General features: G+C 36.8%; 1 protein-coding gene across 1 annotated transcript; it reads right to left on the bottom strand.

Moving 5' to 3' along the window:
* Window positions 1–904: 904 nt before the first annotated feature.
* LOC108459927 (protein BIC1-like) lies at window positions 905–1584 on the bottom strand. Its single transcript, XM_017759324.2, has one exon. It carries the CDS (start codon window positions 1406–1408, stop codon window positions 998–1000), a length of 411 nt encoding a protein of 136 aa, XP_017614813.1. The 5' UTR covers window positions 1409–1584; the 3' UTR covers window positions 905–997.
* Window positions 1585–16354: the final 14770 nt, after the last annotated feature.

Below are 16354 nucleotides of genomic sequence, written 5' to 3'. Positions count from 1 at the left end.
GTAGTTGGCTCAGTTAATGGGCACTTTTTTTGTCATCTGATGAAATGTTCTAATGATTGCCTTTGAATGATAGCAAAACCATCCAGAAAATAATCAAAATAAAATGCAACTTGTTAGTAAATGTCCATTTCTTTAGCTTTACTAGTCTGACTGTTAGACGGTATTCTCCATCACTTAGGCCAAGCATGTTGAACCAGCAGCCCACCTACAACATTGTTGAGTTAGAATTTTCCTATTTCGAACTCCCTTGGCCTTTTGCTAAGGTTATTCATCCATAAAACCCTCTTAGATTCCAACCTTCAAGCGAAGCATTGGTAGTAAAAAAGGATTTTCCTATTTCACCTTATCTTTTTCCTTTTATTTACAGCATCACCTTGTCTATTACACCAGCGAGCTGATTCAAGGTAGACACTGACTGCTTTGGCCGATATGGGACATGAATTTTAGTAACAAATTGGCCAATGCAGAAAAAGAAAAGAAAAGAAAAGCACGAACAACTGCTTTATAGAAAAAAGTAGTATAGTTCTTAATTTGTCATCTTCAGAAAAGCCCCCAATGATTTGCACCACTGAACCAGGTCAGCCGTGTTGGAGGGTTGGGCTAAGTTTCTCCCCCACAATGTGCTCTTGGTGATAACCATGATTTTGACTAACCTCACATACTGCGTCTTCTGTCCTGAATGAGCTGGTAAAGATTAGATTATAAAATCGAAATCATATCTTTAATTAGTCGGTGAAGTGATATCCTTTAGATTCCATATTTTATTATTCTTTTTCCTGTTTGAATGTCATAACATAACTAAATCAAATTTCATTTATCATAAAAAATAAAAAATATAAAAGTAGCAACATAATAACTCTGGCAAATCTCATACGTAAAGCAGAAAATGAAATCAAACCATCCATTATTAAAATGTATCCTCTTTTTTTTTTATCTCAATTTTGGTTAACTAAAACACACGAAGGAAATAATAATAATAATAATAATAATAATAAATTTAACACCTGTTTTCTATTCTAAATCCGCCAGAATTGGTTCTTCTTCCATCCTCAACCAAAGCAGCACGAGCTGACATGATCCCATGAGGCACCAAAGAATCATTAAATGCAGAACAATCAATCCAATCCTTCAAAAGCTGTTCTTGACCCCATATGTCTGGAATCCAAACATTGCCCGCCACTTCAATCCTATGCCTCTTCAGTTTCTCCCGTCCATTGTCTTCTTCAGATTCATCCGCCCTCATTGCTTCTTCTTCTTTAACCTCATGATCCGCTCCTACTTCCGGAGCCGGTGAAGACACACGACACTTCACATGACATGTTTCCATCTCAGAGTTTGTTCCATCGTGGTCTGGCTGCTGAGTTTTGTTGGGTTGTTCCGGCGGCTGCTGGGGTGTCGTGTTTTTCATGTCTTGAGGATGTAGTACGTTCACGGAATGGGAGGGAAAGGGTTTAGGTGGATGGGTGAGGGTTGAAAGAGAAGATAGAAAGATTAGATTTTAGAGAGAAGGGAGCGGGGTTTAGTTGATGTGTGGGAATAAAACCAAAGAGAGAATGGGTGGGGAGTTGGTTTACACGTCATCACTCTGTCAAAGACTTTACATGTGTTGTCTTGTTTTTGTATGGCAACTAAGAATCTTACGTGTCTTCTTCCGAACGTAGGTTAAATTTAAGTAGTACTGCATTTTGTGTGGTTTACTTCCATGTTCCTTCATCTTCCATAACTCCCTCTAGAGTATTTAGAATCTTGGTTACTCACACTTGTTTTATTGGTCAAATTTTGTTATTAGGGCTTAAACTTTGTATAAGTAGTGTACATTAACTTTGTTATTTTTAATTCTTGTAATTTTAAAAATTTGAAAATTTTAGTTCTATTATTTTCATAATTTGATACATCAAATATATTGTGATATTTCTAATATTATGACAGTTTATTATTTTCATATATTATTCATAAAAAGAATTAGTTAATAGATTTAGCAATCGTCGTTTGCATTTAGACTGAAATATCGAAATTAAAAAAATATAACTATTAAAAATATCCAGTTGAAGGACATAAACTAAATCTATAACTTCAAGCAGAATATAGGACTAGTAGCATAAGTTAACTAAACAAATTTAACTGCCACAAATTAGTTAGGACTAAAATTTTAAAATTCAAGAAGTAGAAGGATTAAAATTGATCAAATTAAAGAATAGGTACTAAATTCACAACTTACACAAAATAAACGATCTAATAGTATAATTTGACTTATTTTATTTTAAAATTTTTATAAGTTTAGAATTTAAATATTAATTTTTATACTTAAGATAAGATTTTCATTTTAAAGATAACTTTAAAAATCAAATTCTATTATTTAATAATTTTAAAAATCAAATTTTAGTGTGGAAAAAGTAAAAGGAAAAAGAGGAGAGTGAAATCTCGGCATATGATTCCCTCGATGGATTTTTTTGGAAGGATTGTGAGGCTCATGTTGAGTTCTATTTTTATTTATTTTTGGGTAGACATAGGAATAAATAAATAAAAGAAAACCATGAATTTTTAATAACAAACTAGCCAATCGGGTAGTTGGTTTTGATTCGAGGAAACAAAGTAAAATAAATTCACAAAAAAATATTCTTTTAACAAGAGATATAAACAATTTTTTAGAGATATATATATATTTTTCTTGATGTACACTAATAACTACTCTCTCCCTCTCCTTTTGTTTGTGTTCTTTTGTTGGTGTGTCGCAATATTAACTAAAATTTTATTAAAACAAGTGTATTTATCAATTAATAGTATAATTACGGTGAATAAAAATATCATTATCACAAAAATTAAAAGTACTAGTAATAATTATCTTTCTATTATTTAACTGAATAATTCGAGTAATTGATTAAAATTACAATTAACTAAATTAATTAACTAACGAATACAACAAAAAATAAATCAAGAAAATAATTGATTAATAACCAAGAAGCAAAACAATACCCAGAAAAGAATCCACCTAGATTTCATCTGTCACTATCAATCTATTTACGCAATTTCTTTACTTTGTATATTGATCCATAAAAATCCCTAAATTATACTAATATCTCTTTTGAGTATAAGAGCAACTGACCCTAGGTTGATTAATTGAAATTTCTTTCTACTTAAAAATCCTATTATCACACTAACTAGTGTTATAGATTCTCCTATTATACTTGACTATAATTCGGTAGATTTATGTCATCCTATTTATAGGATTGCATGTAACTCCACTCAATTACGCAAGATCTACTCTTAAACAAGGCCTATTCAACCTCCGATTTAAGCACATCAAACATAGATTAATACTTTAGAAATATCAAATAAAAAATTAAACACACATAATTGAGAATAAGAAATTAAGTATTTATTACGTAAAATAAAAATCAAATGACGTAATCCATCACAGGGCTCATCTCCTTAAATATTTAGAAAATTAGTTCATATTTCAAAATAAAAACATCCAAGATACAATATAACCAAAAAAAATAAAAAAAAAACTCATTATAACTTATTAAGAAATAAATTGGAAATCTTCAATCTTGATGAAAATTTGCTTCAATAGTGTTTTTCGAGTTATTTTCTTAAGTATTCTATGATGGCTCACTCATATCTTCTTATTTTTTTTCATATATACGTCTTAGAATGCTTGAAATGTAACACCCTAAACCCGGCCTGGAAGTTATAGCCGAATCTGGCGATGTCACATGAGAGTGTTTTTGAAAACGCATTGACCTTCAAATCATTCCAATTATTGACTTTTACCTAGTTTGGAGAAACCGTGTTCTAATTGATTTTATTTAAAATATTTTTTTTACGTGGAAGCCTTTGAAACCCAAATAATTTTTTAAAACTGTTTCATTTAAGAAAAATCTTAGTTTATTTTAGGAAAATCATACTTTGTTGCGTTGCAGTTTATAAATCCATAATCAACAGTTCAAAATCCCAAATTAAAAACCAAATAGTCTCAAAGTCCATCATACATAAAATACCAACAAGAAATAAGCAATGTAACCGCAAAAACTGTAAATAAGTAGTTCGATAGTGTGGTCACCGTTGAGCCATTCGCTGCACCGATCAATCAAGTCTGGGGATTACCTCCACAGATTAAACAGAAAAGGGTGAGTTTTCACAAACTCAGTGTGTAATCCCCATAGAAGATATACACAGTAGCATAAGTCAGTCATATATCCAAATAACAGATAATCCGGGTCTGAGCCCTTTACAGAATTGGTGTGAACCTTAGTCCACTTAGATACAGAATCAGATGCGAACTGGGCCTTAGCCCATATCAGATATCACATGCATAACAGAACAAAATAATAGAATCATGCCCACCAGCCCTACACACCAACTCTGTTCAACCCAACACACCATGTGGGGATAAAATCGACCCATCCATCCTAACACACCGTGCTGTATCGAAATGCAACACATAATCAGATAATTGCAACTGTGCTGCCAGATATCAGGCTTAAGAGCCTTTTAAAACACTTCTTCCATTATAACACTAACCCCACCCCGATGCAATGCATCATACAAATATGACATGCTATAATGTAACTTAACAGATCATACAATTGGTCATATACGCATGCTAAGAGTAACATGCTTAATACATACATCACATAATCATATCACAAAATTAGGAGTCTAAGTAATGCTTACCGACCCTACGGTAGGTCACAGTCGAGTTGGACGACCAGTGCAACTTTACAGATTATTTCAAAAAAATGGGCTCAAAGCCCATGTGGCTAGCCTGTGTGGCCCACACGGCCTAAATTGGCCTTGGCCCAGAATCCCATACGCTCGTGTGGTTCACCCGTGTGGCCCATACGGCTTCACCTGGCCACCACATGGTTGTGTCCCTCTCGCACGGCCGTGTACTGCTACACGGCCTACCACACGGGCGACCACGTGGCCTACCACACGGGCGACAACACGCCCATGTGGTGTCGACAGAATAGTTTTTCAGCTTTCACCATTTCTCATTTTCTGTATTTTCGGGTCAACACCTGGTTCGTTTTTGATGCGTAATCACTTCCGAGCAAACCCAAGCCTATAATTGAACATGTTTTACTCAGTTAATCTCTTAAACGATCAAATTGAACCAAAACCCCAAAACAGATTAGACACTTTTCGAGTACAAAACCCTTACCTTGAGAACCACGAACGCTTCCCACTACAATTCGACACTAGAACAGCTTCACACCAGATTTCTAGCTGTCAAAACAGTTAACAAAAAATCTCAATTATTAACTTAAAAACCAAAACTTCAAGGCACCAAAACTACTTACCGAATTTGCACAATACTCGATTGGACAACAATGAACCGTTTTGAACAGCAAAGATGAAACCAGGTACGAAAAAAAAGAAAGATAAAAGAAGAAATTTTGGCAGAGATGAAAGAGAGAAAGGCAACTAAAGTTAGAACCAAAAGAGAATTTCGTGAAAACTAAAGTTTGAAAAAAAATAAAAACTAAACCGATTTGGTAAACCCCTTCAATCCCTTAATTTCCTCCACTAGACCCATCTTTGGTAACTACTTAGAATTCTACTACCTTTGGAACTCTATTGTAGTTTCAAACAAAATTAATCTTCCCTCGCTCGCGTAGGGATTCGAACTCCAGACCTCCAACACACCAACACATGTCTTAACCACCAGCATAGCAGGCCCATTCAGATATGAAATTACAAATATTTTAATATAAGCCTGCTGACTAGAAGTTAAGGCTTAATTCAGAAAAAAGCAAAATTCGCCAAAGCTAGGACTTGAACTTTGAACCTCTCACACACACCCAGAACACTTAACCACTAAAGAAAATACACACTTGTGTGTCAAAACTTATAGAAACAAATTAATAAGATTTAGGGGTGTTACAACTCTACCCCCAAAAGGAAAATTTCGGCCTCGAAATTTTCTTGATCAAAATAGGTGAAAATATTGCTGCCATATCGCATCCTCAGGCTCCCACGTGGCCTCCTCAGTGCTATGATTCTGCCATAACACCTTCACTAAGGGGATAGAATTCCTTCGTAGGACCTTAACGTCATGATTTAAAATCTGAACCAGCTCCTCCTCAAATGTTAGATCTGGCCTAACCTCAATCTCCTCTACAGGAACAATGTGCATAGGATCAGAGCGGTAGCGCCTCAACATCGAAACATAGAAAATATCATGTATACGATCTAATTCTGGAGATAGCTCCAATTGGTATGCAACTGGCCCCACTTGTTTTAGAATTCGGTATGACTCAATAAACTGAAGACTCAACTTGTCCTTGCGACCGAACCTCAGAATCTTCTTCTATGGCGAGACTTTAAAGAAAATTAGATCTCCCACGGAATATTCTATCTCTCGATGCTTCATATCTGCATAGGCCTTTTACCTATCAAAAGTAGCTTTTAGTCGATCTCAAATCAAACGGACCATATCCTCAGTTTCTGAAACCAATTCTGGACCCAAAATACCTCACTCGCCCAACTCAGTCCAGCATAATGGAATGTGACACTTACGACAATACAGTGCCTCGTAAGGTGCCATCTGTATACTAGACTGATAGCTGTTATTGTAAGCGAACTCTACTAATGACAAGTACTCCTCCCAACTGCCTCGGAAACCAATAACGTAGCTCCTTAACATATCCTCCAGTATCTGAATCACCCTCTCCGACTGACCATCTATTTGAGGATGGAAAGCAGTACTGAAGTCTAATCTTGAACCCAGAGCTTCATGAAGCTTCTTACAGAACCGAGACATAAAATGAGGATCCCTATCAGAGATGATCGAGACAGGTACCCCATGTAGCCTTACTATTTCAGAAATGTAGAGTTTAGCCAGTTTTTGCAAAGAGAAGTCCGTCCTGACCGGAATGAAGTGAGCAGACTTGGTCAATCAATCCACGATGACCCATACAGAATTCCTCTTAGTGGGTGTTAGAGGCAACCTACTAACGAAGTCCATCGTTACTCGCTCCCATTTCACTAACGGTATCTTTATAGGCTGCAGCAAACCTGAAAGTAACTGATGCTCAGCCTTAACCTACTAACAAGTCAAACAGTGAGCAACGAAGTCAGTAACTTCACGCTTCAACCCTGGCCACTAGTACAACTCTCGTAGATTTTGATATATTTTATTCCCACTAGGATGTATAACATAAGGGCTACTATGCGCCTCCCTTAGAATCGACAGTCTTAAATCCTCATCATTCAGTACACAAATCCGACCACAGAAACATAGTACCCCATCATTGTTAATCTCAAAATCAGTAATAGCACTATTCTCAACCTGACGAAAATGAAACTTAAGAGACTTATCCCCCAACTATTTATCTTTGATTTGATCAATCCATGTCGGTTTCACTTCAAGTTCAGCTAGCAGACTCCCATCGACAAAAAGACTAAGTTGAGCGAACATCACTCTCAGATCGGTTATAGCTCTCCAGCTCAATGCATCAACCACCACATTGGCCTTACCAGGATGGTACTCGATGGTGTAGTCATAATCCTTAAGTAACTCAACCCATCTACACTGCCTAAGATTCAACTCCTTCTGGGTGAGGAGATACTTGAGGCTCTTGCGATCAGTGTAGATAGTACACTTCTCACCATACAGATTGTGCATGTGACAGCCCTAATTTGACCCTAGTCGGGAAGTGATTTTGGGACCACAAAATCGAGTCACAAAAATAATTAGATGTTATATTCTGTGCTTATTGTATGTGGAATTTGTATGTGTAAATATTTCGTGCCTTGACTTTTATCAATTAGGTGTTAATTTATAAGAATGGACTTATGTGATAAGACTTGAAAATATGATAGGTGAATTTTAAAGTGGCCAATTAATGCATGAATTATTGACATGGGGGACTTGCATGTCAAATGGACCACTTTTAGTATAGTGGCCAGCCAAGATGATGGGTGATAGATAATATGCCTTTTATTTTAGCATTTTAATAGTTAGTTGGTGATGGGCATTTCACGTCTTTTATATTAAAGAATTAAATGAATGAAATATGAATTTTTATAATAGAAAATGGTGATAAAAACAAAGTTACACCCATCCTTTCTTGCTTTTTTTGCCGAAAACCATAAAGAAAAGAAAAAGGAAATGAAGCTAAGGCATTCGGCTATGGTGAATGTATAGATTAAGGTATGTTTAATGCTCTTTCATGGAAAATCCTTGTACATTTGGAGTGGTCATCAAGTATAGAAGTCAGCTCATGGAAAATTTTTTGTAAATTGATGAAGATGACATTCGGTCATGGATGTTTATATTTCTTTGATGTTGTTTTTGATGTTTTGCGTATTGAGGGTTGATAATAAATGGAAGTTGAATGGTTGTTGTATGTAGATAGCATGCATGCTAATAATGTTTTTATTTTTTACTTAATACCTTATTGATTATGAGTTAACATGAATGTTTACTTGAACATATACCTTGAATTATGTTAAAAAATTTTAATTGATTAGTTGTACTCTTATTTTTGCTTTTGATTATTCGAAATATTGAAGGTGAAAGGCTGGAAAATTTCAAGTTGAAATGTTGTCCAAATGCTGGAAATTTAGCATGCATATTCTTTTATTTAAATGCTTTGACCGAATGTTGAAGTTAACTTGCATGCTGTTTGATTCTCGCATGAGGAGTTAAAATTGAACTTAAGATAGTTTATTACTAATTAATTTGTCTTTGTAATGCTTTAAATTTATGGCTGTCCAAATTAGGATAAATTTATGGTGCTCAGCTAATTAATATGCTGTTGTAATACTTAAATTATTGGCTGTCCAAATTAGGACAAAATCATGGTGTTATGTGCTTGCATGATATGTATGTGTGATTTAAGTGAAAAATGTTTAGATGATTTATAGTGGCGGCTAATGTGTTTTTGTGGATATAGATGCGAATGTGGACTCAAGAAATTAATTGGAAAATTTGTTGTTTGTTTAGGTGATAGAAAGTATGAAATGGTCTTATGTGATACGTGTATATAAGTAGATGGAAGTGAAGTGTCGATATTTTTGTGTATGGGATTAATTGCACTTTGATTTTAATGTGCATGATTATTACTATGTTTAAAATGTGTGAAAGCCGAATATGCTCATGATACAATGCTTGATTAGATGATTAACAATAAGTTAAATTTGTGTAATTCAAGCTCAAGAGCATAAGGAGCCAATTTTGGATAAAGGGAAAGCGAAACTAGTCAATTAGTCAATCCGTAGTTATTCGATAAAATCCAAGGTAAGTTCTTAAGTGTTTGTGTTTGATCATGTTATATGCTTAAGAGTTGAATAATCATAATTAAGAAGATGTTTGATTGTATATATATACATATGTTCTTTGTGTTGAATGAATATTAAATTAAAGTTATGAGCTGTATGTGACTAGCATATCTAGTCGACTTTGATACTATTAAATGATGTACGAAGATATGTGTTTCAGTTATACGTAATTGAAGTATAAGTTATGAAAGTGGGAAAGAACTGGCAAATTGTTTATCGAAATGTGATATTCGGGCTTCGGGCCTAGCAGGCTATAATGCTGGTGAAATGATATATTATGTGAATTCGGTGTTCCTTGCAAGATAGGGATTTAGCCGAATGTCAAAGATGAAATGATAGTGTATTGTATCATGCTTATATGGTCTAATGGCAAGTATAACATGTTGGTAAATATGCAATGTGCTTTTATAATCGAATGATAAGTTTGAAATGAATGTGAGTGAAATGTTATGCATAAGCTATCAAAAGCTAAGTGTGAAAATGAGATGAAAGAAAAGTGTTTGAGATGTATAATTATATATGTTAAAATGATGTTAGTACTTAATTGATATGAATATGTTATATGGAACTTGTGGATTTGATTATTCGGGCCTTTGAGCCTAGCAGACTATAATGCTGGTGAGATATTATTCGAGCCTTTGAGCCTAGCAGGCTATAATGCCAGTGAGATATTATTCGGGCCTTTGAGCCTAGCAGGCTACAATGCCGGTGAGATGCTATTCGGGCTTTCGAGCCTAGCAGGCTATAATGCTGGTGAAATGATATCGGGCCTCGAGCCTAGTAGGCGAAATGCCGGTGAATGAATTCGACTTTTTAAAACCTAGCAGGCTAATTGCCGATGATTTGATGAAAGTCTAAGACTAAGGTACCTCGTGTTAGATTGACAAATGAATACATTCAATACGTTATGAGGGCCAGGTACGCATTATGTACTCATATGTGAGTTTGATTTGAATTAAATCATAAGTGAGATGTGATACATATGTGAATAAATGTTATAACTATATCTATGACCATGATATATTCGGTCATGGTGAAAAGTTATGTGAATTATGTGAAATACCATTTAGATATGAATGACGAAAGTAACTGTGGTTATGGAATGGTACAATGGTTGAATTCGGTTGAATTAAAGTTGACACTAAAGTATTTAAATACCTATGCCATATATGTGAGTCTGGGTAAAACCATCGTAAATTATCGATAAGGGTGGGCTATGTGCGGAACCATCTTATAATTGCTAATTTGAATGGTTGTGTGCAAATCATTGAGCATGATGTATTGTATTGAGATGATGCTTAAGTGAATTTATAGATATGTGATGAAATTGATTGGTGATATACATGTTTAAATAATGTGAATGCACAGAATAAGTGAAATAGTAAATTTGTAATAAATCTGCTTGGGACAGCAACAGTAATGTGATTTTGGAAAATCACTATAAATTGTGGGAGTTGAGTTAGAAGCTGAATAAATTATATAATTAAATCTTAATGTGTCTAGTTTCTTATAAAAGAAACCGTGAAAGCATATGAATTTCTGATAATGAGATCTTTGAAGTGGCGTGGGATGGAGTCAAATGACTTCGGGGTCCCCTGTTCTGTTCTTTTAGAAAATCATTATAATTTTTACAAGAATGGTTATAAGAAGAAGTTTATATGCTTAAACTCCTTAATGAGTCTATTTTCAAATGAAATCAAAGAGAACATATTTTGAATTCTGTACAATGAGAAATCTGATTCGTAGTTAATAGTGCTCAGATTAGTCAAGCAGTGAAACAGGGGAAACTTTAAGAAAAATCTGGTATTGATTGGCCAAACCAAAAATTCTGAAAATTTTATGGATAGAAGATATATGAGTCTAATTTCATAGAAAATTAATGGCAATTGATTTGGAGTTTTGTATCTCCAGTTATAAATAATTTAGTGACTATTGCTTAGGAAGATAGCTTGTCATGAACTTGAGTATATGTTGTAAACATTGATAAAATATGTAAATGAGCTGCTAATTGTTTTCTTAATAACTTACTAAGCGTAAAGCTTACCCCCCTTCTTTCCCATGTTCTCTAGGATTTCCAGGTTTGCTCGGGTTAGAGTTCACCAGAGATATTATCACACTGTCGAGCTAACGCTATTGGTGTAGTGATTTCAAGTATTTTGGGTCTATGGCATGTATAGGTGTGTAAATATTAGAGTATGTGATATGGCTTTAACCGTATGTGTTGGCCTATTTTGATTATGGGGTTGTAAATCCATTTTAATTATGCATGTATGTGCTATGGTATTACGTGATGAGTTTATAATGATTAAAGCATGAATTTTCCAAGTTTTTCTTAAGTTCTCGGTTTAGTCCCGAACCACCCCGGATGTATGTTTTGGGCCTCGTAAGCCCGCATAAGGGACATATTGCATGAGAAAAGAAAAGTTTTAATTGTTTGAGATTTCTTGGCCCTGTTTAGTATAGAAGCGTTAGTAAAAGTCAGGCAGCACCTCGAACCCCGTCACGGCTTCGGATGCGGGCGAGGGGTGTTACAGTGCCTCCATATTTTCAGTGCAAAGACTACTGCTGCCAACTCCAAATCATGTGTCGGATAATTAATCTCGTGAGTCTTGAGCTGACGAGACGTATAAGTAACTACTTTTTCGTCTTGCATCAGAACACAACCCAGACCCACATGTGACACATCGCTATATACCACAAAGTCCTTACCAGGCTCAGGCTGTATTGGAACAGGAGCTTGAGTCAGAACAGTCTTAAACTTATCAAAACTCTTTTACTGTGCAATAGTCCAAACGAAAGGAACTCCCTTACGTAACAGCTTAGTCAACGGAGCTGCAATCAAAGAAAAGCCTTCTACTAAACGTCGATAATATCCTGCCAACCCAAGAAAGCTATAAAATTTAGACACATTCTTCAGCTTTTTCCAATCCAATACAGCCTCAATCTTACGAGGATCAACATAAATTCCCTTAGCCGAAACCATATGTCCCAGAAAGGTTACTTCTCGGAGCCAAAACTCACACTTACTGAACTTCACATACAGCTATTTCTCACGTAGAGTTTGTAAACTATTCTGAGATACTCATCGTGCTCGTCCTCAGACTTAGAGTATACCAAGATATCATTGATGAACACCACCATAAATTGGTCCAAATAGGACTGGAACACTAGGTTCATCAAGTCCATAAATGTCGCTGGTGCATTAGTCAAACCAAAGGGCATAACTAGGAACTCATAATGTCCATATCGAGTCTTGAATGCTGTCTTATGCACGACAGCTTCTTTTACTCTCAACTGATGATATCCCGATCGTAGATCGATCTTAGAAAACATAGAAGCCCCTCTGAATTGGTCGAATAAGTCATGTATTCTTGGAAGTGTCGTTAGCTTGTTCAACTATTGATAATTGATGCACATATTCATTGTCCCATATTTCTTCTTTACAAATAGAATAGGTGTTCCCCACGGAGACACACTGGGATGAATGAAACCACGATCTAACAGTTCCTGAATTGGGCCTTAAACTTTGTAAGCTCCTTTGGTGCCATTCAATAAGAGGTGATAGGCTACGAAGTTGTACCAGCAATTAACTCAATCCCGAACTCTACGTCTCGGCTCAGAGGCAACCCTCTAGTTCCACAAGAAAAATATCTAGAAAGTTTCTCATGGTTCTAATGTCCTTAACTGAAAAGTCCTCAGAATCAGAAATACTGATGTGGGCCAAGAATGCTTTACACCCTTTCCTTACTAACTTTCCTACCACCAGCCCAAAAATCACATTAGTCAGATAGTCTCGTCGTTCCCCAATCACGACTACCTCATTGTCCTCCTCGATCATCAAGACAACCCTTTTTGTTACACAATCTAGATTCACCCGTTGTTTAACCAGCCAGTCCATTCCCAAAATTAGATCTAACTCCCCAAACAGAAGCTCCATTAGATCAGCCAGAAATACTATCCCTTGGACCTCTAGCAGAACATCTCTATACAGGTTACTACTTCAGATTGATTTCCCCAAAGAACTTAACACAGTTACCTCACTATCAATACTCTTGAGTGAAATCCCCAAAGATTCAGACACAGTACAAGCTACATATGAGTGTGTAGAGCCTATATCTATTAGTGCAAAATAAGGTACATCAAATATTAAAAACTTATCTGTAATGATGTTTGGAGTATCTCGATCTCCACGAAAACGTGCAGCATATATCAAAGCAGGTTGCCTCACCTCAGCTGGTCCGACACCTCTGTCTGGTGCTCTCTACCCTTAGCCCATGCTGTTACCACCCCTGGCCTGACCCAAGCCTCTAGGTGGCTGCTGACCTACCCTCAGCGGCTGTGCAATCTCAGTAATCTGAGCTTGCATCTGACTAGTTCTCAATGGATAGTCTCTAACACGATTCTCAGTTGACCCACATCTCAGACATGCTCCGGTAGTCCTCCAACACTCGCTCGGATGGCATCTATTACACTGCCCACAAAGTGCCACCGCACTAGGTGTAGTAGAAGGCCCAACTCTCACTGGCCCATCAATCTTGGATTTTTTCTTAGCCCTCATCCTAGAATTCGAGGGCTTCGAATCCCCATTAGTCTTTCCTCTGTCTCAATTTTGACGCTCAGTACGCTTTACCTCTTCGGTGATGTTTGCCTTCTCAATTAGAGCAGAAAAATCATGCTCCCTCTGCGGAGCTATCAAAACTCGCAAACTATCCTTGAGACCATCCTCAAATCGAACATAGTGTTCATACTCAGTCGCCAACATGCCTCGCGCATAACGACTCAATCTCAGGAACTCAGCCTCATACCTGGCCACTTAACGATCTCATTGTGTGAGATTAAAGAACTCTTGCTTCCTAGCGTCAATATAACTGACCCCCACATATTTACTCTAGAAAGTCGTCTTAAAGGAATCCCATGTCAGTTAGTCGGGCTGGGTGCCCTTCTTAATCGTCAACCACCACTGGTACGCCTCATCACGAAGTAGAGATACAACCCCCTTAAGCTTCTGCTCAACAGTAAAATCTAGGTTGTCTATAATTTTCTCTGTGGGCTCCATCCAATACTCGGCCACGTTAGGGGCGACTCCAGCAACACCTCTGAATAACTCAGCCCCATTGGACCAGAGTCGTTCTGTAACCGACCTTCGACCCCTAAATCTAGTGTTGGCCTAGTAACCCTCTCTAAAATCTGTAGCATGGCTTGAGATAGTGTGTTGTCCTCAATCGCATGATCTTAAGACCTAGTCTCTGTCACAGGTGATACAGGTGTCTCACTAGTATCTAAGTTAGACAGATTCCCAGATGATGAGGACCCGCTTGATCCCCTCTACGGACTCTGTCACGGCCTCTGGTACCCTGTCCACGAGTACCACATGCGCTCATCGTAAATTTCAAAATTTATTTATATTAACAGTTTTATGCATTAGTTAACAGTTCTGACATTTTATTAACATATATTTTATGCAGTACAGTATCAGAATGTTCAGAGTCGGTTATCGCAAGTAGGAGTCTCACTAAAGTTTTCAGTTTACACTACCTAGAGTGTTTTTAGTGTGATATACTACCTAAAGTAATTTCAATATATTCTAATCATACTTTCAGACAATTCTAAATAGAGTTTCAGAAACTTACAGGATCAGCACCGGAGACTCGGTGTACCACATACTTAATCAAAAATATTTCAAATCATTTCTTTAAAACCAAGTTTAAAACCCAAATCCACAGTCGAATTTTACAACCTGGCTCTGATACCACTAAATGTAACACCCCAAACCCGGTCTAGACGTTATGGCCGAATCTGGCGATGTCACATGAGAGTGTTTTTGAAAACGCATTGACCTTCAAATCGTTCCAATTACTAACTTTTACCTAGTTTGGGGAAACCGTGTTCTAATTGATTTGATTTAAAACATTTCTTTTGCGCGGAAGTTTTAGAAACCCAAATAATTATTGAAAACTGTTTCATTTACGAAAAATCTTAATTTATTTTAGGAAAACCATACTTTGTTGTGTTGCAGTTTATAAATCCATAATCAATAGTTCAAAATCCCAAATTAAAAACCAAAAAATCCCAAAGTCCATCATACATAAAATACCAACAAGAAATAAGCGATGTAATCGTAAAAACTGTAAATAAGCAGTTCGATAGTGGTGGTCACCGTTGAGCCCTCCGCTGCACCGATCCATCAAGTCTGGGGATTACCTACACAGATTAAACAGAAAAGGGTGAGTTTTCACAAACTCAGTGTGTAATCCCTATAGAAGATATACACAGTAGTATAAGTCAGCCATATATCCAAATAACAGATAATCCGGGCTTGAGCCCTTTACATAATTGGTGTGGACCTTAATCCACTTAGATATAAAATCAGATACGAACTGGGCCTTAGCCCATATCAGATATGACATGCATAATAGAGCAGAATAATAGAATCATGTCCACCAGCCCTGCATACTAACTCCGTCCAACCCAACACACCATGTGGGGATAAAATCGACCCACCCATCCTAACACACCTTGCTATATCGAAATGCGATACATAATCAGATAATTGTAGCTGTACTGCCAGATATTAGGCTTAAAAGCCATTCAGAACAACTCCTACATCATAACACCAACCCTACCTCGATGCAATGCATCATACAAATATGGCATGCTATAATGCAACTTAACAGATCATAAAATTGGTCATATACGCATGCTAAGAGTAACATCTTTAATACATACATCACATAATCAGATCACAAAATTAGGGGTCTAAGTAATGCTTACCGACCCTACGGTAGGTCACAGTCGAGTTGGGTGACCCATGCAACCTTAAAGATTATTTCAGAAAAATGGGCTCACACGCCCATGTAGCCTGCCCGTGTGGGCCTACATAGCCTAAATTGGCCTTGGCCCAGAATCCCAAACGCCCGTGTGGTTCACCCGTGTGCGCGCACACGCCTGTGTAGCCCACACGGCCCCATTGGTCGAGCTCGCGTGTCGCACATGGCCTTATCTGACTATCACACGACTGTGTCCCTTTTGCACCACCTGACCTCGTCAATCACACGGCTATGTA

The sequence above is a fragment of the Gossypium arboreum genome, chromosome 4, assembly GCF_025698485.1.
Source record: "Gossypium arboreum isolate Shixiya-1 chromosome 4, ASM2569848v2, whole genome shotgun sequence".
NCBI lineage: Eukaryota > Viridiplantae > Streptophyta > Magnoliopsida > Malvales > Malvaceae > Gossypium > Gossypium arboreum.
This window is presented reverse-complemented; position numbering and strand designations above follow the sequence as displayed.